Source organism: Amaranthus tricolor, chromosome 4, assembly GCF_026212465.1.
Source record: "Amaranthus tricolor cultivar Red isolate AtriRed21 chromosome 4, ASM2621246v1, whole genome shotgun sequence".
In the NCBI taxonomy this organism is placed as follows: domain Eukaryota; kingdom Viridiplantae; phylum Streptophyta; class Magnoliopsida; order Caryophyllales; family Amaranthaceae; genus Amaranthus; species Amaranthus tricolor.
Genome location: NC_080050.1, coordinates 9,623,423 through 9,644,757, shown reverse-complemented (window position 1 = coordinate 9,644,757; position 21,335 = coordinate 9,623,423). Strand labels below are relative to the sequence as shown.

Below are 21,335 nucleotides of genomic sequence, written 5' to 3'. Positions count from 1 at the left end.
TTACGTTTTTACTATTTATCATTGACAAATATGTCTGGATCAAAACCATATATTTCTAATAGTACTTTGGAGTATAAGTAGAATCCTACGCCCATGCTCAAGATCGCATTCTCGATGGAAACTTAATTCTCAATTAGAGCTCTTTCATTTGGGTCATTAACTCACTTTCAGGTTAAGGGTTTTGGCTCATTTTACGAATTGATTTTGTGTTCATGTTGATTTTTATATGATTGTTAATTCATTTTTAAAATAGCTTCAAATCAAATTCATTATAATATCGAATAAATATGAAATTGTCGGGTTCGTTTTGAAACATTGATTCTCAAGTTTCAACTTAACATGTCTGGGAGCAAAACAAAACAACAATAAAGTAACACTATTACGGCCATATGCAGAGAAATTAATATTAGTATTTCAGTAATTTAGGTTTTTTCATCTTAAGCGCCTAATTTTAGTCTTTTACTGGCCTATTATGGGTAGATTATATGGACTTATAAGAGGAATTTTTAAGAATCTAGTTACTTCAAAACGCTCATTTTACATGAATTTACTTTAAATTTGCATTGATTCAGGATATGCACGTAAAGTGTTTGATAGAATGCTTAAAAGAAATATTGTATCTTGGACTGCTTTATTATCTGGATACTCTTAAGGTGGCTTTTTTAAGGATGCTATGATGGTTTTTCAGAGTATGCATCATTCAGGTGTAAAAGGTAATCAATTTAACTATGGTAGTGTATTGAGGGCAAGTATTAAGTTGATGTGTTTAAGAAGTGGGATGCAAATACAAGGGTGTTTGGAGAGGAGTAGGTTTGCTAGGAATTTGTATGTGCAAAGTGCTTTAGTTGATATGCATTCCAAGTGTGGGAATATTAATGTATTTCAGATGCTGAGAGGGATTTGGTTTGTTGGAATGCAATGATCGGTGGATATGCAGTCCAGGGATTTGCAATTGATGTTCAAATGTTCAGATTAATGATGAGAGAAGGTGAGGTTTGATTATTTTATAGCTTAGCGTACTTAAAATTTGAACCTTATTGAGAGATCAAGTTTAAGGAGAATTTTCTCATTTTTATCATAATTTTGAAAGAATATCATAAAATTAGTTTCTGTGATAAAAAATTTTCATAAAATTAGCAATCTCAGAAAATCACCAATACAATAGCAACAATAAAAGGATACCAATAATAAAATGCAAAAACTCAACAATATTATTGATAATTTCTCATAAGTTTTGTCCCTCCCTCTCCCTCTTGAATTCAAAAACCCTTCTTTCCAAAAAAAAAAATCAAAAACCCAACCTAGTTACCGGTACCCACTCATCAACCGGACGACCCACACCAAGTCACCACCCACCCCTCGCCGGCATCTCTCGCTAGTCGCCACTTCTCGCCGGCACTTGCCCTGGTTTCGCTGAGTTCGAAATCCCTAAAACCTAGTTCGTTAATCCCTAAATCAAAAGTCACCTGCTGCTGCCGTGAAGTCAAGGCCACAAGGCCCACCGACGACCACCGCGGACTATGAAAACCACCAGACCAACCCACCTTCAATCAATTTCAGGTACTATTTGATTTTTGAACACCCCAAAAGTTAGGGTTTTTTTTTTTTTTTTTTTTTGGTATTTTCAATCTTAATTTTTATGTTATCTTTAACCTTAATCTTAGTCTTAAATTTTTAATTTTAATCTTAATTTTTATGTTTTTGAATTTTTTTAGTGTTAATGTGTTTGTTTATCTGGAATAATTGAATATTTCTTAATTTTTTATTATTATTGTTTTGTTGGTGATATTTGATTTCTAAATTGTAGGATTCAAGTTGATATGTCTAATCATTGTGCCAAAAATACGAAGGATTAAGATTAGTAATTTTGATTTTATATTTAGATTGGAATTGAGTGAGATTGTGGGTTTTCATGTTCAACATGGAAGATATTAAGGCCTCATTGATTGATATTATAAAATGATAGGTTATTAACTAGCAAGTTGTTTATCCTCTGTAAAAATTTGCTAGATTGTTTGATTGAATTTAAAATTTAACATTCAATCTTTTCACTTAGTTTTGATAATACAATGTGGATTTGATGGTAAATTATTAGATCATGGGTAACATTTCGATTAGAATTGAGTAATTGACTTTGTAAAGGTGAGACTAGGATTTAGATCAGGGATGAAAAATTTAATAGTAACATTTTGTTTCGCCAGAAAAATTTCTTAAAATTTTGTGCGTTTGATGGTGCCCCCTCGGACTCTGAACCGCTTATCCGTCACTGCTTGTGATAGGTGATCGATTCTTATTATCACACATTCATATAGGAAGAAAATTTTCCCTTTTGCTTGTAAAGATTCTCTAGCATATTTCTAAATCTACTTATTAGTTACCACTACTATTGATAATGTCATATTCACCTTAAATTAAGTTACAACTTTTGTAGGTATCTATTTGAACGATTTATATGGTAATGTTTATATTTTTTTATTGCAAGGAACATTGATCTTGATAAAAAATTTGTACATGTCCATATGATGCAACATGAATTAGATTTAGACTTGTTAAGTACATCAAGCTAATCGAGTTAAAAAAATGTCTTGAGCTTTACGTCAATCAATACTTATTCTGTTACTACTCATAACTACATATTCAGTTTGGTTTGACTTGAAGAAGTGTGTAATGTTTTTTATTTTCGTGTTTTAGTCTAAATTAACATTTAAGTGCTTTCAAATTACTTTGGTGGAGCAATAAAACGAAATTGGAAACTTTTACCAAGGCAAATTGAGCAAAAGAAATTGAGAACTATTATGTGAGCCAAGCAAACTCTTGCACAAAGCCATATTGGACAATTTTAAAAGCAATTTTAAAATTAATTTTTAAGTCTCAATATCTCTAATGTTACATTATAAAAAAATTGTAATGAATAAATGATAATAAAGTACACATTAAGACAAATGTAACGAGATCTCAAATGGATATATTATATATGATATAAATCTCTCAAATATCGTAGTCAAACTTCTCTCTCCTAAAATTGGAACATTCTAAATGAGAAGAACATTAGAGAACGAAGGGAGTAACTTGTAGTGTTTAAAAATCAAAAGTATCGATTTAAGATTACTCTATATTTTTCTCAACAAATTATATTCAAACAGTACCATAACCATTATTTTCAATAAACATTATTAGTTAACACAACTATCCACAACAAGTCTACAACTACTTAGACCGCTAGCACATTGCTACACATGCCACATCTACGCCTTGCAGAACATGCTCTAACTGAGTAATATTTATTTCTTAGTTATTCATTCTAATTTTGCCTTTATCTTCGCTCTTATTAATTAACTTAATAGTATCCTTACAATGCACGATATTTTTATTTAATTTTTCATATTTGTCAAGGTAAGAAAAAGTTTCAAAAAATAAATTGTGCATTGTAGTTATAGTCTCTTTCACTTTACAAAATTACATGTATTGTTTTACATTTTTCATATAACAGTTAGTTGTAAAAATTTAGTATATTCGAAATATTTTATACCAAATGATGAAAAATTCGATTAAATAGTAAATATGATCGTATTTTATTACATTAATAAAGGACAAATGGCTAGTAGCTTAGTACCTATACTATACACAATCATGAGTGCAGACTTAATAGTTTTTGCTAACAAGAATTAAAAGTATTTTATTTTATATCAAATATTTCAATTATTAATAACATACTTAAAAAAAAAATAATAATATCTAAAAGATAATTTTTTGTATTTTAAGATTACATGTGTATATTTATTATGATTAAGTATGATAGGCGGGTACAATTTTGCATGTTTTGTATCATATTCGTCTTAGTTGGTGTGGGTATACGAGTCTGTTGGATAGTGAGTGTATATGTATATGAGTGCGAAAAGTTCTACGATTAAGGAGAGGCTGTATCAAGCAGCAATATAATAGAGGGAAGACTTCAGAGTTAAATCTATCGTATAGCATTTTTATCAATAAATTAATAGATTTCTTTCAAAATAAAACGGCGGGTAAGTGAGATGTGCCCTCCCCATCCCCATACCCTTATAAATTTACATACTAATCATTCATCACTTACCCACCACTCGAGTAAAATTTTCATAACCATTTTACCGTATTAAAATTTCAGGGTGGTGGATATACAATTTTTAATAGGTATACAGATAAGGAATCGGCCCATTTTTGTCATAGTTATACTTAGTACAAAGTATATTATTTTAAAACTAAAAAATTTAAGATACCTTAGTGAAGTTAACAATGTTACAACAGTAGATGACATTTCTTTGTTAGTTTAATTGATGATAACATCATTAAATGAAATAAGAGAATTTTTTTATGAAAATCGACTCATAATGTTAATGTCTTTTACATCTTTTAATGTATGGAAGTTAACAATACAAGAATCGGTCGATTACTGAGTTGACTGACTTAATTCAGTAATTCTGTGGTTACTAAAAGCGGGTCATATCTTTCCTCACGTTCATGTGAAAGACGCTTATTTTGAAAATTATTTGGTTTCGGTGTTTACTTTTTGAAATTTTTATTGACAACAACTTTTATTTTTTATTTTTTCTACTTTTTATAATATGCATTCATAGTAAATAGATTTGTTACCCTTGTGGCGGAAGATTATGTTATTCGATTTGATATCTTTATTAAAAGGAAAATATATATGGCGAAAAAGATAGGTCAAATAAAAAAGTGAAATGAAAAAATTGGGGTTAGTTTTTGAATTTTTTACTTTTTTGTCACTTGTGGTTCCTCCAAGGCCCTAGCAAGTAGCAATCCCTCATCTCTTCTCCCCCATTACCCTTATGGCCTTATCCATTGGTGCCTACCGTCTTCCTCTTCTCCCTCCTTCGTACTAAAACGTGGGCATCTATGCAATCTTCTACCGTTGAAGTAGAGATTAAGGAAGTTGACATGTTTATTGTCGCAATTAAAATGTCAACCAGACACTTTTTCCATTTCTTCCATTCTTCATCCTCTTGCTTCTTCTTTTGCAACTTCCTTATGTATGTTTTCTTATCCTTTCTCTTTTATGATCTCACCTTTGGGTGAAAATGGTTCATTCTTGATTGCCCATTTCAATTAAAGTTTGAATGTTTATTGCATATGTTTTCTTATAATTAGTTGTATGAATTCATGTAATCTCTTTATGCTGATTAATGTAAGTTTTCACCATTGTTCAAGTATTTAATATGTGTGAATTTTATTAATTGTATTGACTTTGTATTACATATTCTAGTATTCATTACTGGGTAGAATCAAGAAAAACATAAAGTTATTGGATAGAAATTGAATTTCAAAAGCCAGGAAAATTTCCCACAAAATACATGCAAATTTATCGTCTATTCATCTTGTAGAAGCATTGTTATTATCATTATCATTGATAAATCCATAAGATCTTTCTCATCAAACATACATAGTGTACAAAATTGATAACCAAAAGAAACAATCAAAACTACCAAAAGATTATATTTTTTTTCTACACCATAATGAATTCCATTAAAATAATTCTAATAAAAGGACAAATTAAGAACACTTACGAGGAATGGAGAAGAAAGTGGTAGATAAGAGAATCATCACCGTCATGATTAGAGGAATGATGCTGAAAACGAAGAAAAGAGATGAGAGCGTCTTGAAGTTGGGTTTTAGAAACTGGTATATAGTTTGCCTAAAAACTTGAATTTGGGATATTTTCTTTTCAATATTACTGTCATTCTTCATCTTTTCTTCTGAGTTTTGGGAGTAAAATTGGGAGGAGGATTGGAAACAGTATTCGAAGATTCTTGTGATGAGAGTTTTGATTCAGCAATGGAGAAAGAACAGGAAAAAGTAGAAGAAAGAGATGATGGGATAAACATGGGCTGAAATGTGGAAGTGGGTAATGGAGAAAACGCTAATATCTTTATCATCAATGTCGGATTGAATGAAGAATTAAGAAGATGAAGAGTGTTTCAGTCTTTTAGAGTTTCATCTGTATCCCTATCTCGTTTCTATTGCGCATGAAATGGTTGGCCTCTTGTTATGATCTCATTCTGAAAATACAAGTGTGCATTGTGCAAGTGACCATTTTGGTAGGCTCTAAGACAAGCAACTTGAGCCTTGGCAATGAAACAAGTACAAGTCAATCGTTGTATTGGTTTTGGAACATACCACGATATTCAATGTCGACAACAATGACTAATAGTCTCGTTGCGAGAGTATTTCTAAAGAGAGAAATGATTGGTCATAAAATATGCTCTATATTTACAAGAATCAAATACTAACCTTATGATTAAGGGACAAGATGAGCTACTAGCATCCTACATCTTTTTAGGTAGATTAGGTTATCCTTACTCCTTTGGATTAATACTTAGGTAACAATATTTTAAAGAAGCAAATATTTTAAGAAATTGACTTTTGATTTTTTGAATAATGGTAAAAATATTAGTAGAATTATTACAACTATCAGCTATATGATTTCAAAACCTCCTATCTTGAGAGTTTGAGATTGAATACAATCAAATGTATTGCACATTTCAACCTTATAATCATTCATGAACTTCAAAACATTCTTTTTGAGTAAAGAGTAATGTAATGACTTAAAGTGTGAAACATATAAATAACTTGATGTAATAACTTATTTATTTGTTTCTCACAATTATTTTGAGAGACAATATTTAAACTCTAGAAATAATCTTATCATGTGTTTTTACTTTTCATTATTGACAAATATGATAGAATCCTATTCCTAGGCCTATGTTCAAGACCCTATTCTCCACAGATACTTATTGTCAAGATAGAGGTGTTCACCCAGGTTATCGGGTTGATTTCGAATTAAGTGTTTATGGCCGATTTAAAATCTAGTCTTGTTTTCATGTTGGCTTTTACATGATTGTCAATCTATTTTTGAAGTTAATTTAAATTAAATTCAATTTTGATCTAACACTATTACGCGCCATTTGCAGAGAGGTTTTTAACACCTATGTTCAAGTCTCAACTCAACTTGTCTAAAAAGCAAACCAAAACGAACCAAAACAAGAACAATAATCGAACATTATAACGCGCCATTTGCAGAGAGGTTGATATTATTTCAGTAATTTAGGTTTTTTCATCTTAAGCGCCTAATTTTACTCTATTATGGGGAGATTATATGGAGCTGTAAGAGAAATGTTTAAGAATCCAGTTCCTTCAGAACGCTCATTTTACATGAATTTACTTCAAATTTGCATTGATTCAAAAGCTGCAAAAGAAAGCCGCTTGGTTCACAAATACTTGTTCTTTAATGCGATTGATTTAGATGTAAATTTGAGTACGAAAATGATCATATTGTATAGCAAAATTGGTGACATGGGATATGCACGTAAAGTGTTTGATAGAATGCTTGAAAGAAATATTGTATCTTGGACTGCTCTATTATCTGGGTACTCTCAAAATGGCCTTTTTAAGGAGGCTATGATGGTTTTTCAGAGTATGCATCATTCAGGTGTAAAGGGTAATCAATTCACCTATGGTAGTGTATTGAAGGCAAGTATTAAGTTGACGTGTTTAAGAAGTGGGATGCAAATTCAAGGGTGTTTAGAGAAGAGTAGGTTTTCTAGGAATTTGTATGTGCAAAGTGCTTTGGTTGATTTGCATTCCAAGTGTGGGAATATAAAGGATGCATTTAATGTATTTCAGATGATGTCTGAGAGGGATTTGGTTTGTTGGAATGCAATGATCGGTGGATATGCAGTCCAGGGATTTGCAATTGATGCATTTCAAAAGTTCAGATTAATGATGAAAGAAGGTGAGGTTGATTGTTTTATAGCTTAGTGTACTTCAAATTTGAACACTATTGAGAGATCAAGTTTAAGGGGAATTATCCCTTTTTATCATAATTTTGAAAGAAAATCATAAAATTAGTTTCTATGATAAACATTTTTCAAAAAAAAAAACCTTTTGTAATTTGTTTTTCAGAACACTGCCAGTGTTAATATTTTTTTTTTCATTACGAGGTAGGTTGAGGAAAGGGGATGGCTAGCTGAGAATGGCTTAGGACTAGATCTGAAAGAGTGATACTTGCTCTACCTGAGACAAGACTTAATTTTCCACATATTGTTAATTTTGTGTAGCACATACTTGAATTGGAAGAATTTTTCTAATGAATCCATGAACAAATGTAATCAAATTTCAGTAGCGACATCATAAATGGTGTAGAAAAGGTTGAAGAAGGTCAAGTGGTTATCATGTGTATGTCGTTTTTCAAATTAATGGTCAAAACTTTGAAAAACCATCATCAATAGTAGATATTTTTTTGAAAGATTTTTCTTATAAAAAGTTTTGTGAATTTTTATGATTTTTACCAAAAAATCTGTTGTTTTTATTTTTTGCCTGTAATCTTTAGGTATGATACCTGATTGCTTTACTTTTGGAAGTTTACTTAGAGTTTGTGCACAAGACAAGAATCTCATCGGAGTCTGCCAAATTCATGGACTTATTGTATTTTATGGTTTTGGATTACATGATTTTTTGAGAAGATTACTCATAGATGCGTATGCAAAATGTGGAAGCACAAAGCAAGCTTACTCTGTATTTAAGTGTGCAACGGTGAAGGATGTAATGTTATACACTGCTATGATAGCTGGCTATGCTCATAAAATTGACCATCATATTGATGCTTTGAATCTCTTCGGTGAAATATATCGCAGTGACATTTCGTTGGATGGTTTTCTGCTCTGTACAATGCTTAGTATATGCTCTACTTCATCGTATTTGAACTTTGGAAGACAAATTCATGCTATTGCATTAAAATTTGTGTCTGCCCATGATGTTGCTATGAGCAATGCGCTCATCGATATGTATGCCAAATGCGGGGAGCTTGAAGAAGCCATTTGTGTTTTTGATCAAATGGAGGAAAAGAATGTTATTTCGTGGTCATCTCTAATAGATGGATGTGCTAAGCATGGCTATGGACATAAGGCAATGGAACTTTATAGGAAGATGGAATCTGGAGGCCTCAAACCAAATAGCATTACATTCTTGTCTCTTCTGTTTTCTTGTAGCCATACAGGCCTGATGGAAGAAGGTTGGAATTGCTTCAATAATATGGTTGGAAAGCATAAAATAACTCCGAATGAAAAACACTATGCATGTATGATGGATATATATGCACGAGGCGGCCGAATAGAAGAAGCTTTCAAGCTAATGCAAAAGATGAATATTCAGCCCAATGAATCACAATGGAGAGCAATTCTTGGTGCTTCAAACATCCATGGAAACATCACCCTTGGGAAAGTAGCAGCAAGCCACCTTATCGAAATGGATAACCAAAACTCTTCTGATTATGTTGCTTTGGCTAGGATATATGCTGCAGCCGGTTTGTGGGATAACTCTTGGACTACACAAAAGTTGATGGAGGAAAAAAAGTTGAAAAAGAATCCTGGCTGCACGCTTGACCTGTCCCAAGGGACGAGAACAATGCTTCTTCAACGCTGAAAAACATTTGATGTGCAAATACTAATATATCTTTGAAAGATGTTTTGATGGTGAACCGTGATTGGTGAAGCTCATAGTGGCACTATTCAACGATGTCAAAATTCCAAGCAAAGTCTGAATACTCAATATATGTGTCATCTGTGATTCAACTTATAAAATCAAGCTTCGGCTTGGATAAGCTTTGCCAGATTCAGGTGCTTGTTGTGTCCATTGCTTTTATTTTTCTTTGCGTAAACCTTATCTTAGTGTCTTGTGCTCTTATTTTACGTACATGACATGCTTATGTTCTAAAGATAGATGTTTTGGAGTAACAAATAGAAAATCTGCAATACTCTAGGCTTTTTATTGCTATTTAGGGAATTTATGAATTGCCATTAATAGCTGCTCGTAAAGCATTTGAATCCAATTAGCATGGATGGAAAATCTTAATGTTTATTTGTATTGCATTCAGGCCATCATACTGACGAGGGAAGACTGAAGGAGCCAAATAAGACTGACAAGAAAAACCACATTCCACCTTATCGTCTATGAAGTAGCCAAAGGTCAGTTCTAACCTTCCTCTCTTTGTGTTTGTCAGCAGCACTTTACAAAAGTTCTCGATTGTGTGAATTCTGTTTAAAATGATTGGTAGTTCTCCTTGCAGCTCCCTTCTATTGCAGATTTAACGCAAAAAAGTGTGCTATCATTTATTTGGGTGGGAAAAAGAAAATATTTGCTTAGTGTCATTGCTCAAATCTATAAGCTTAAAACTCTTTGGGTGAAAGGTGTTTAGACCCTCAAATGGCAATAGGAGGTGTAGAAGATAGTAATAAAAAAAGAGCATAAACAAGAATGATAAAAACATTAAAGCTTTGATGGACAAAGCTCACATACAACACATAAGTGTCTTGGACACCTCCCCCTTATATTTCACCAACTAATCAATATTACATTAATGAAATACCACTTATAATGCTTGATCATACGCTATCAAGCTTAAAACTTGTACCTTTAATAGTATCACTCATCTAATACATTAGGAACTCTCTAGGCTCTGAAGCTCTCTTTTCCCTTGTATTAGTCTTCTACCCATATCTTTCTAATCTGATTTAGGGTCCTTAATATACCCCCTAAAACATTAGAATAAACTCTAGCCCAAAAGCCCATACTTGCCCACCAAGTAAAGCAAACAAAATCGCGTCATGGGCCTTTGGTTCGAGCTGCTAGCTGCTGCCTTGTTTGAGCACATTGTTGCCTTGTTCAAGACGGTCCTTGCACCCTTCTGGTTCTTTGTTGCTGCATTACCATGGCACACCGAAGACCCTCCTTTATTGCATCTTGGAAGCCCCATCATCCATGCACTCAACTCCTTGTACCCCCATCATTGCTTACATGGTATACCTTGTCTTGAGTCATTTGGTGATCAACATTACCTCCAACAAGCATAGATTTGCCGCTTGCATTATCAGATGCGCGATGAACAAGCTCGCATAAAAGGAACTAAAAAACATGGATTTTTTATTTTTTATGTGTAAGAACTATATAGGACAGGATATCTTGATTGACATACATTAGTAGTAGTTTACAGTTAGAGTTGCGCAATTTGTATTTGATTGCTAGTTTTTGCTAAGGTTGTGTACATCAGACATCTCTACAAACCCCAACCGACCTTCCCTCGAACCCCACCTATGTGAAACCATTTAGTGGCATTGGGGTAATGGAATATATTGTAAGTATTTATATATCGACTACTGATCACTGTAGACTTGTTTTGCTTATTGATTCCTGTTGAATCTAGTTCTTACTTGGCATAGCATTTTTTTTTTCAAAACTTTTATTACTAATTAACTCAACCTTTCCCTACTCAAATTTTGGTTTCAAGTTGTTTCTTTGTTCCTTTACTTGCCAATAGTTATGATTTTTCTTATCTTGATTGATCAATTTTTTTCGTGCAGATAAGAAGAGATGCTGCATTCTGTAGAATTCCACACCATTTCTGTGGTAGAAAATCATGGTTATCGTCCATAAGGGAGTTATGGTACATATATAATTCAACTGATGTTTTGGCTTGTGTTTGGTATCTAATACTCATGATGATATTTCTATCATCTACAAGGTTTTTAAATTTTGTGATCCCCTTCGGTGTTTTCTTCAGTTGAGCAGTGAGCCATCATTTTTATTTTCCAACGATGGTGTTCTTCAAAGATGATTACACCTAAATGCTCTTCCATTCTGTACTTTTGATGTTGAAAGTGTAAATGTACAGCCATACTTGGTTTTTCATCGGATTCAGATAGTGTTTTTCTTGATTGGAATGGAGGGAATACTTCGCTCCATAGTTACTTTATTCATATTCTTCTTCAGTCCCTTTGAAATTGCAATAAAATGAGTTGTCTCTTGTCACAAAGACTAAAGTGGTGGGGACATTTGAATTGTGGGGAATGTAAATGATATTAAAAGGGAAAATAAATGTATGGATGAAAATTAAAGTAAGTTGTGGTGACATTATTTTTTATAAATGAAATGTTACAAATTTAAAGAAACTAACTACAAAAAAAGTGTGATAAATACAAAGGGACAAAGAGAGAGAGAGAGTAACATTTATGGCAAGTACCTTACAGTTAGTCCAATAAGTCAACTAGGAGTATGATCAAGAACGTTAGGTGCTGCTGCTTTGGGATTCTTTTGTTTTGCAGTTATGTCTAATAGAAGTAAAAACATAGAGTTGTTCACCTAATTAAGTTGATAGCTTGTCTAAAATAAAATAGAGTTCATCTAATATTATATTTGAAATTTGGATTATCTCAAATGTTGACCTTTAAATGAACATGATTAGACAAAAAAAATTTGGTGATTAGGGAAAAAAACATAATTTGTAGAGTTGATTAGTCCACGAATTCTATCTGCAGTCTAAATTTCCGAACTTTCAGGGTAAGTTTGTAGGCCGGGCCAAGCTGGGCTTTGTGTTGTGTGAATTTGAATAGTTCTAATAAGTTTTTTTTAATGTCTCTTTGAATTTACAATTTGCACCATTAACTAAGATCACATAAACGCAATTTTATAATAATAGTGCATATTCGAAGAAACGGAGGAGGACAAGGCTTATGGAAAATATATAGTTTTAGTCACAGTCATGGTAAAAGTCGCGAAGCGACTTCCTTAGTCAATGCTGATGATTTCTTAGTTATTTTAACCTATGCTTTAGTCATAATAAAGCTCAAAAATCTTAATAATAGGATTGCAATATGATAATAGGGATGGTATTTCACTCTAAAATTTGAGCATGACAGGGAGAGATGCTTGCACGTAATGAAAAGCAGAAGACTTTATTATGAATATAAAATATAGGAAATTTCTAATAAAATATATTTTTTTATAGTAAGATTTTCTAAAATAATACTCCATAATAATGTAAGAGATCGGAGATAATTGTGCTAATTCTGATATAGGAAGCAGAAAATGTTTGTTCTTTTCCCTTTCTGTGAAAACTTAGCATAGATTACTGCTGTTAGAGCAGTCTTGAATTAGACTAATATTTGTGGGTGGCTCATAGACAAACATATTGGACGATATTTTATACGAGTGGTATATAAAAGTGATAAGTTAAGCTTGGGTACTACGTATTAAAATGGCAGTATTAGAAAATACAGGAGAAGATGCAGAGCAACAGGCAGCATTGTTGGGAAACCAGATTCATAAGAGCAAAACAGGTATTCATGAATTCAACTTCAATACTATATTTGCAATGAATTTTAGGAACAATTCCCTAGAGTAATCCAACCTATTCATGATTTTCCTACAATAATCCCATCTATTGATTAACCATGAATAATCCCAACTTTAAGGGGTATTTTCCTAGAGTAAACCCGATAACCGGATGACTTACTATGTCAAGTTTTATTTTTTTAAAAAAAAAGATAAATTAAAATAAAATATCGAAAAAAATGTTTAAAAAAATTTTATGATTTTTTTTATTATTTAGAATCTTTTATGTAAATTTTTAAAATTTTTCTCTAATTTTAAATTAATTTTTAGTTTACCATTTTGGTGAATTACCCACTATAGCTGGTCATCGGTTATCCAAGTTTACTCTTGGCAAATACCCGTGGGATTATTCATGGTTAATCAATAGGTGGGATTATTGTAGAAAAATCATGTTATTTTAGGTAATTTTTCCTGAATTTTATTAGTTGTTTTTTCATGTATCGAGTCACAACAATGCCAAAACGTTAATCTCAACATGTTTCGAGTCAATTCGAAAAAGAAAGTTTGAATAGTGGGTAATGAAACAGGAACCATAAGGACAGGAATAGCGCACATAATAACAGGGGTGATAGGAGCTGGTGTGCTGTCGTTAGGATGGAACGTAGCACAGCTGGGATGGGTGGCAGGTCCTATTGCTTTGTTACTGTTTGCAGGCGTAACCCTGGTCGCCACTTTTCTCCTCTGTGATTGCTATCGGGCTCCTGATCCAGACATCGGCCCTATTGTCAACTCCTCCTACATGAACGCTGTCACTCACTTTCTGGGTACTCTCTTTTTGCCTTCAAAACAGTTTGAGAAAAGTGTAACCACTATAGAATCTTGTTCTGTTCAATAATTTACATTACCAAATCATGATATTCTTTTTGTGTAAAGCATCTAATTACATGATTGATCTAATTATTTGGACGGCTAATAATGATGATGACAATCGACAGGAGTGAGGTCTGGAGCCATAAGCGGATATCTGGCAAAACAGAACCTGTATGGGTACGGGATTGCGTATACTATAACAGCTGCTGTTAGTTTCAGGTAATTGTGTTATGGAATTCTAAGCTTAATCCTTATTAACTGTGCTTGAAATACAAAGAACATACCTGATAATAATCATCGATCTATATGTTACATCGAGTACTCATCAGACCGACCACCCAAATGACATCCCGAATCCCTTATTCCATACTTGTTTTCTTTATGTCAAAATGACGTCTTTAACACCAATGACTTTGAAGATGATACATTTTTGGACCCATCGTTTTCGGGCTTATGCTGAAATTTCAGCATGTATAGAAACAAATATTGTATGCTTAACATGAGGAGCAGATATTTTGAAGCTCCATGCCGGGTCCACTGTCAAATGCAGCCTATACAGGAAGGGTCCAGACTCCAGATCATTCCAGTAGTAGAAGGGAAGAAGTAGCATCAATGGTTCCAAACTACAAATCTCTTTCAATCACTCATAATATAATTTTTTAATCCATAGGTGATAATGAAAACAGAAATAGTAGGACCCTTGCATAAATCATGGCCTTGGAAGGAGATTTTTCTCCAACTTGTCCAATTGCCACTTGCCTATACCAGTATTGTTGTTATTTTACTCCCTTCCTTAATAAAAGCTCATCACCTCACATTAGAATCCTCCTAATTTGATGAAATTTTACTAGGAGTTTTTCACTTTAAAAGAAAGGAATGCTAACATAGTGTATTCTCTATAAGATCGGAAGAGAAAATTTCAAATGTTACTCAATTTTCCAAAGTAAATGTTTAAACCGTGACCAATTCATCTTATACTCGCTCTCTTTCTTAAAGTTGTAACAATTTACTATTTTAGGATGTTTCATTTGTTGTTCCTCTAAAAAAAATTTCTATTTATATTAGAAATTTTGAACATAATTAACTTTATTCATAATTATTTTAATATTCTAATAATGCTTATAGTCCTCACATATTTTCCACTAACAATATTTTAATAATTTTATATTACTTACTACTACTAACTTTATTTTAATATTTTTTAATAGTTGTGGTCTCCATATTTTTTTTCACTAACTTTATTTAATATTTTTTTAATGCTTATGGTCTCCACTTTTCCTCCATGAAATTTATTATTTAATAAAATAATATATCCACCATCTAATGATCTAAATATTCTATTTTTCTTAATTACCGTGAATATTCCTTATGGGAACAACTTTAAGGACGAAAGGAGTATTTGTTAAATTGAACTTTTTTATTCAGAATTGAACTCATTTTTACCAAAATAAACTTGGCCTTAATGTAATAGAGTAAATCAACAGGCAAAGTGACAAACAAATCTATACCACAAGTCACATGATATAGTATGGGGGTTAAGAGTAATGCTACTTTTGTGGAGACATAATTAATAATCCTATGTCCATATATCTAGATGTGTACTTTTTCTTGAATTGCTGAATATCTTTGTGTATAGATTTTTAAAAGTGAATTCTATATAGGAGTACTTCTATGTTATATATATATATAGAGAGAGATAGATAGATAGATAGATACTTCTATAATATTACGTATAAACACTTAAAGATGTATACCGCGGAGTGGTGAGGTGTTAGAGAAATTCATTACCCTGCAAGTAGATCATTGGGATGGCAAAAACAAGGTCTGTAGAGATAACATCCACTTATGATAATGATGAAGATGAAGGTCAAAAGAGAACTGGTACTGTAATTATTTTCTTTCTGCTAGCTTGAATAGCTTACCTTACTAATTATGCCCCAAAATATACAGAAGTAGTCTGAATTACTAACTGCATGTAGCACACAACCTGATTATCAAACGAACAGGAACTGTGTGGACGGGAGTAGCTCATATCATAACAGCTGTAATTGGATCGGGTGTGCTGTCACTGGCATGGAGTACTTCGCAACTAGGATGGATTGCTGGGCCGCTTTGTTTGCTATGCTTTGCGTTTGTGACGTACATATCAGCCTCCCTCTTATCGGACTGTTACCGGTCTCCTCACCCTGTGACTGGTTCCCGCAACCCTTCCTACAGGGATGCTGTTAGAACAATACTTGGTATCCAAACACAACCTTTACTAAACCCCCGATATTTCAATAAAATCTAATTAGTTTATGTTTTCCTTTTAATATCTCGTCATTGCATCAGTAGTATATACAAAATTAGTAAAATAAAAAAAATGAGAAGAGTAATAAGCTAAGGTTTGATGTGCAAGTGCACTGATTCGAATTTTCAAGTGCGAGTACAGGAAGGAAACAGGTATGGTACTGTGGTTTACTTCAATATCTAAGCATGTGTGGTGCTGCTGTTGCCTACATAATCACTACTTCCATAAGCATCAGGTATAAATTACCATATATTCCAATTAGGAATTACGAAACATCCATGCTTTATCTTCTTAATTTCGTATCTATCTGATTAATTTCACGCTTAATTACGCACAACCATTTATCTTCACTTTTACTTTCACATTTCACTATTCTTTTTATTTAATTTATTGCAGTTGTTTTTAGTTTATGAGAACAAGCCCTCAAGTGAGCTGATACAGTTGATAGCGAGATTGAAATAGGATGCTTAATTTATGAATGCGATGATTCTTTGTACAGTTATTCCTGTTTTGCTTTCATCTTGCATTGTGTTCAATGAAACTAATATGTGGATACTGATGATATAGAGCAATACAAAAGTCAAACTGCTACCACAAACGGGGTCACCAAGCTTCCTGTTCTTACGGGGATGATATGTATATGTTGCTGTTCGGAGGAGCTCAGATCATTGTGTCTCAAATACCTGATTTTCACAACATGGAGTGGCTTTCTATATTAGCAGCCATCATGTCATTTTCCTACTCCACCATAGGATTAGGCCTTGGCTTCGCTAAAGTCATTGGTAATCTGATCTTACTCTACTACATTATCAACAATATGTTGATTTTCTGTCGTGATATTGAGCCATCATTACATTCTTGGAAAATTCAGGAAATCGAACGATCAAGGGAAACATAAGTGGAGTTCCAAATACTTCAACTCTTAAGAAGTTGAGCTTATCCTTTCAAGCGCTTGGAGATATTGCTTTCGCCTACCCTTATTCACTCATCGTTCTAGAAATTCAGGTTAATTTTTACATGATTCAAATCCTTGTAAAACTATATTTGACATTATTCTGGCAAATTCAAATCAAATTATAAGTATACTAGTATGCGCGTGCAGGATACAATGAAGTCCCCTCCACCAGAAAATCGATCAATGAAGAAGGCCTCACTGTTAGCTGTCTTAATCACCACATTCTTTTACCTCACTTGTGCATGCTTTGGTTATGCAGCCTTTGGGAATGACACACCGGGTAATATCTTGACGGGTTTTGGATTCTATGAACCATACTGGCTTATTGATTTTGCCAATGCCTGTGTAGTCGTTCATCTGGTTGGAGGATATCAGGTACTTTACTAGTTTCTTGCCGACTTGTTTTCAAACGTATGTCCTATTCTTTTCGGCTGATCTGTGCTGAACTTGACTGAATTCAAGTGAATATTCTAGAACTGAACTGTACTGAACTGAAATGATTAGATGCAGACTAAGCTGAAAATAAGTTGAAAAAACGGACCCTCAACACTAGCTAGCGAACTAAATTGACATAATTTATCGTAATTTTGTAGGTTTACAGTCAACCGGTGTTCGCATTTGTGGAAGGATGGCTTGCTAAAGAGTTCCCAAATAGTGGATTTGTAAATGATTTTCATTCAGTGAAGCTGTCGTTGCTGCCCACTCTTCGAGTGAACCTACTCAGATTGTGTTTTAGGACGGCTTATGTTGTATCAACGACTGGGATAGCGATGGTTTTCCCGTACTTCAATCAGGTTTTAGGAGTGTTGGGAGCCTTAGGTTTTTGGCCCTTATCAATATATTTCCCAGTAGAAATGTATATTGTCCAGAAAAAGATAAATGTTTGGACTACAAAGGGCATCTTACTCCGAGGTTTTAGTGTTGTTTGCTTTCTGGTAAGTATAGTTGCATTGGTTGGGTCTATTGAAGGACTTGTGAGTGCTAAGTTGGAGTAAAGATTCAGAACTTTTGAAAACATAGGATTATTTTAATAAAAAATTTTAAAAAATAAGTTTGATTTTAAAGTAATTTCTCAGAGAAGCATCTCCGTGTCCAAGCCTACAATCAGGATTTGCTCGCTGTAACCTAATTATTTCAAATATTCTAAAGATTCACTTTTTTTTGCCTTTATTTATCATGTAAAGTCTAAAAACATTGCTCATCAAACGAGAAATGGGGCTGTGAATTTTTATGATTTTATCAATTTAATTATAGTTAATTTCTTCTTATTCGCGACATAGTATAATGTTTGAGGTCTTTCTCTTTTACCCTTGTAATACGTGATTAATTCTTATTATCACGTGTGTGTATATATATATATATATATATATATATATATATATATAAAGAAATTTTCTCTTTTGCTTATAAAAATTCTCTAGCATACTTCTAAATCTATTCATTAGTTACCACTATAATTTGTAATGACATATTCACTTTGATTCCTTTTTAACTATAATTATTTTTAAAAATTAAGTTACAACTTTTGTAGGTATCTATTTAAACGATTTAAATTCCACCAAAATAAATTCACATATGTGTGTCTTGTATAGTTATATTTTTATTTTTATTTTTTATTGCAAGGAACATTGATCTTGATAAAAAATTTGTACATGTCCATATGATGCAACATGAATTAAGGTTTAGACTTGTTAAGTAATTCAAGCTAATCGAGTTAAAAAAATATCTTGAGATTTACGTCAATTAATACTTATTCTGTTACTATTTATAACTACATATTCAGTTTGATTTGACTTAAAGAAGTGTGTATTGTTTTTTATTTTTGTGTTTTAGTCTAAATTATCATTTAAGTGCTTTCAAATTACTTTGGTGGAGCAATAAAACGAAATTAACTTTTACCAAGGCAAATTGAGCAAAAGAAATTGAGAACAAGTATTATGTGAGCCAAGCAAACTCTTGCACAAAGCCATATTGGACAATTTTAAAAGTAATTTTAAAATTAATTTTTAAGTCTCAATATCTCTAATGCTACATTATAAAAAAATTATAATAAATAAATAACAATAAAATACACATTAAGGCGAATATAACGAGATTTTAAATTGATATATTATATATGCTATAAATTTCTCAAATATTATAGTCAAACTTCTCTCTCGTTAAAGAGAAACATTCTAAATGAGAAGAATATTAGAAAACGAAAGGAATAACTTGTAGTGTTTAAAAATCAAAAGTATCGCTTTAAGATTACTCTATATTTTTCTCTACAAATTATATTCAAACGGTACCATAATCGTTATTTTCAATAAATAATATCAATTCACACAACTATCCACAGCAATAAGTCTATAACTATTAACTACTTAAATCGCTAGCACATTGCTACACATGCCACATATTCCCCTTGCGCCGAACATGCTCTAAGTGAGAAATATTTATTTCTTAGTTATTCATTTTAATTTATGCCTTATATTAGCTCTTATTTTTCCTATTAATTAACTAAATAGTATCCATACGATATACGATATTTTTATTTATTCTTTCATATTTGTCAAGGTAAGAAAATGTTTTAAAAATAAATTACGCATTGTAGTTATATTTTCTTTCACTTTACAAAATTTAGGTATTGTTTTACATTTTTCATATAGCAGTTAGTTGTAAAAATTTGGTATATTCAAAATATTTTATACCTAATGATGGAAAATTCGATTATATAGTAAATAAATCATATTTTATCATTTTTGTCATGGTATCATTCATTTAATTTATTTATTTAAATTATTTACGTCATATTACCTTATTGCCCCTTGACCTTTCGCATTGACTTTGACTTTTGGTCAGACGAGCCTTTCTCTGGGTTCCCCATCTTCCTTGAATGGCTCATGGGCCAATTATTTCTAAAAAACCCTAACTTCCCATAAGGGAATGACCATCAAGTTGACTCACTTCCCCACTCTCCCACAATGCATGGTTCCCCTTGCTTGGTAACTTCCCACTTCCCCTTAATTGCATGGTGATCCTTCTTCCATGGGAACTAACTACCCATGTCTCCCATGATTTTCAACTCTCCCTCTCTGATGTAACTTCCCCCTTTGAGCATTATAAAAAGGGACAGCCATCAGAGAAGAAGGGACATCTGAAAAATAATCTACAAGAGAGCCATACTTATTCTCTACTTCCTTATCAACACCATTAGCCAATCAAACCTCATTAACATCAACCGCAATATCTCGCATTCAGTTTATAATCACTCACTACATATCATATTCACGTTCTAACTTGAGCGTCGGAGGGGTTTTCCGGGAGATCACCCCCGGACAAGGCTAACGTGTTGTTTCGCAGGAATTCAGGTCGCTTCCTCCCACGAGTCGCTCTTCTTGATCACACTTCCACCTATCTCCAGGTATTTTAAGTGTCTTTTGCACTTCCTCGTTTCATCACCGAAACAATTTTAATAAATGACAAATGTTTAGAACTTATACTATACACAATTATGAGTGTTTTTCTTAAGAAAAAGGCCTTAATAATTTTTGCTAACAAAAATTTAAAATATCTTATTTTATAGAGAAAATTATTTAAAACTACCTTTTCTATACCCTTCTTTGCAAAAAACTACCTTTTGTAAATTTTTTTGCAAAAAACTACCTTATTTAAAGTATTCTTTGCAAAAGACTACCTATTAACGGTTTCTTAGTGTTTGACCGTTGAAACTGACGTTGACCATCACGTGCAAGTCACGTGATGTATTAAAAAAATTTTTTTTTTAAAAAAGTAACAATAATAATAATAATAAAAATAATAAAAATAAATAATAATAATAATAATAATAATAATAATAATAATAATAATAATAATAAATTTAAATACTAGTGAGTGTATATATGTATAAGTACCAAAAGTTTTTCGATTAAGGAGCGATTTTATCAAGCAGCGATGTAATAGTGAGAATACTTCAGAGTTAAATCTTCTATATAATGATTATGACTTTTTCAATATAGAATTTTATTTTATTAAAATTAATATGTATTTGATAAATTATTAATCCCAGTTCCCATACCCTTA

General features: G+C 32.4%; 1 protein-coding gene and 1 long non-coding RNA gene across 5 annotated transcripts; one reads left to right on the top strand and one right to left on the bottom strand.

Annotated features, from left to right (window-relative positions):
- The first annotated feature begins 692 nt into the window (after window positions 1-692).
- Window positions 693-18,550, top strand: LOC130809778 (probable amino acid permease 7). 4 transcript variants are annotated; one of them, XM_057675577.1, is made up of 9 exons: window positions 9,478-9,668; window positions 9,926-10,016; window positions 11,409-13,163; window positions 13,746-13,982; window positions 16,460-16,553; window positions 16,886-17,100; window positions 17,190-17,323; window positions 17,421-17,648; window positions 17,867-18,550. In XM_057675577.1, the coding sequence occupies exons 3-9, from the start codon at window positions 13,082-13,084 to the stop codon at window positions 18,266-18,268; spliced, it is 1,392 nt and encodes a 463-aa protein (XP_057531560.1). In that variant the 5' UTR covers window positions 9,478-9,668; window positions 9,926-10,016; window positions 11,409-13,081; the 3' UTR covers window positions 18,269-18,550. The 4 variants fall into 4 exon arrangements, 2 of the variants coding, with proteins under 2 accessions (XP_057531560.1, XP_057531559.1); XM_057675576.1 differs by lacking the exons at window positions 9,478-9,668; window positions 9,926-10,016; window positions 11,409-13,163; window positions 13,746-13,982 and adding exons at window positions 15,267-15,909; window positions 16,035-16,268; XR_009040930.1 differs by lacking the exons at window positions 13,746-13,982; window positions 16,460-16,553; window positions 16,886-17,100; ... (1 more) ...; window positions 17,421-17,648; window positions 17,867-18,550 and adding exons at window positions 1,421-1,560; window positions 6,966-7,786 and having other exon boundaries at window positions 8,384-9,668; window positions 11,409-13,080.
- On the bottom strand, window positions 13,364-14,825 carry LOC130809779 (uncharacterized). Its single transcript, XR_009040932.1, has 2 exons — window positions 14,313-14,825; window positions 13,364-14,222 (listed from the first exon to the last, which is right to left on the bottom strand). It is a non-coding gene; the product is annotated as an uncharacterized LOC130809779 (long non-coding RNA).
- Window positions 18,551-21,335: the final 2,785 nt, after the last annotated feature.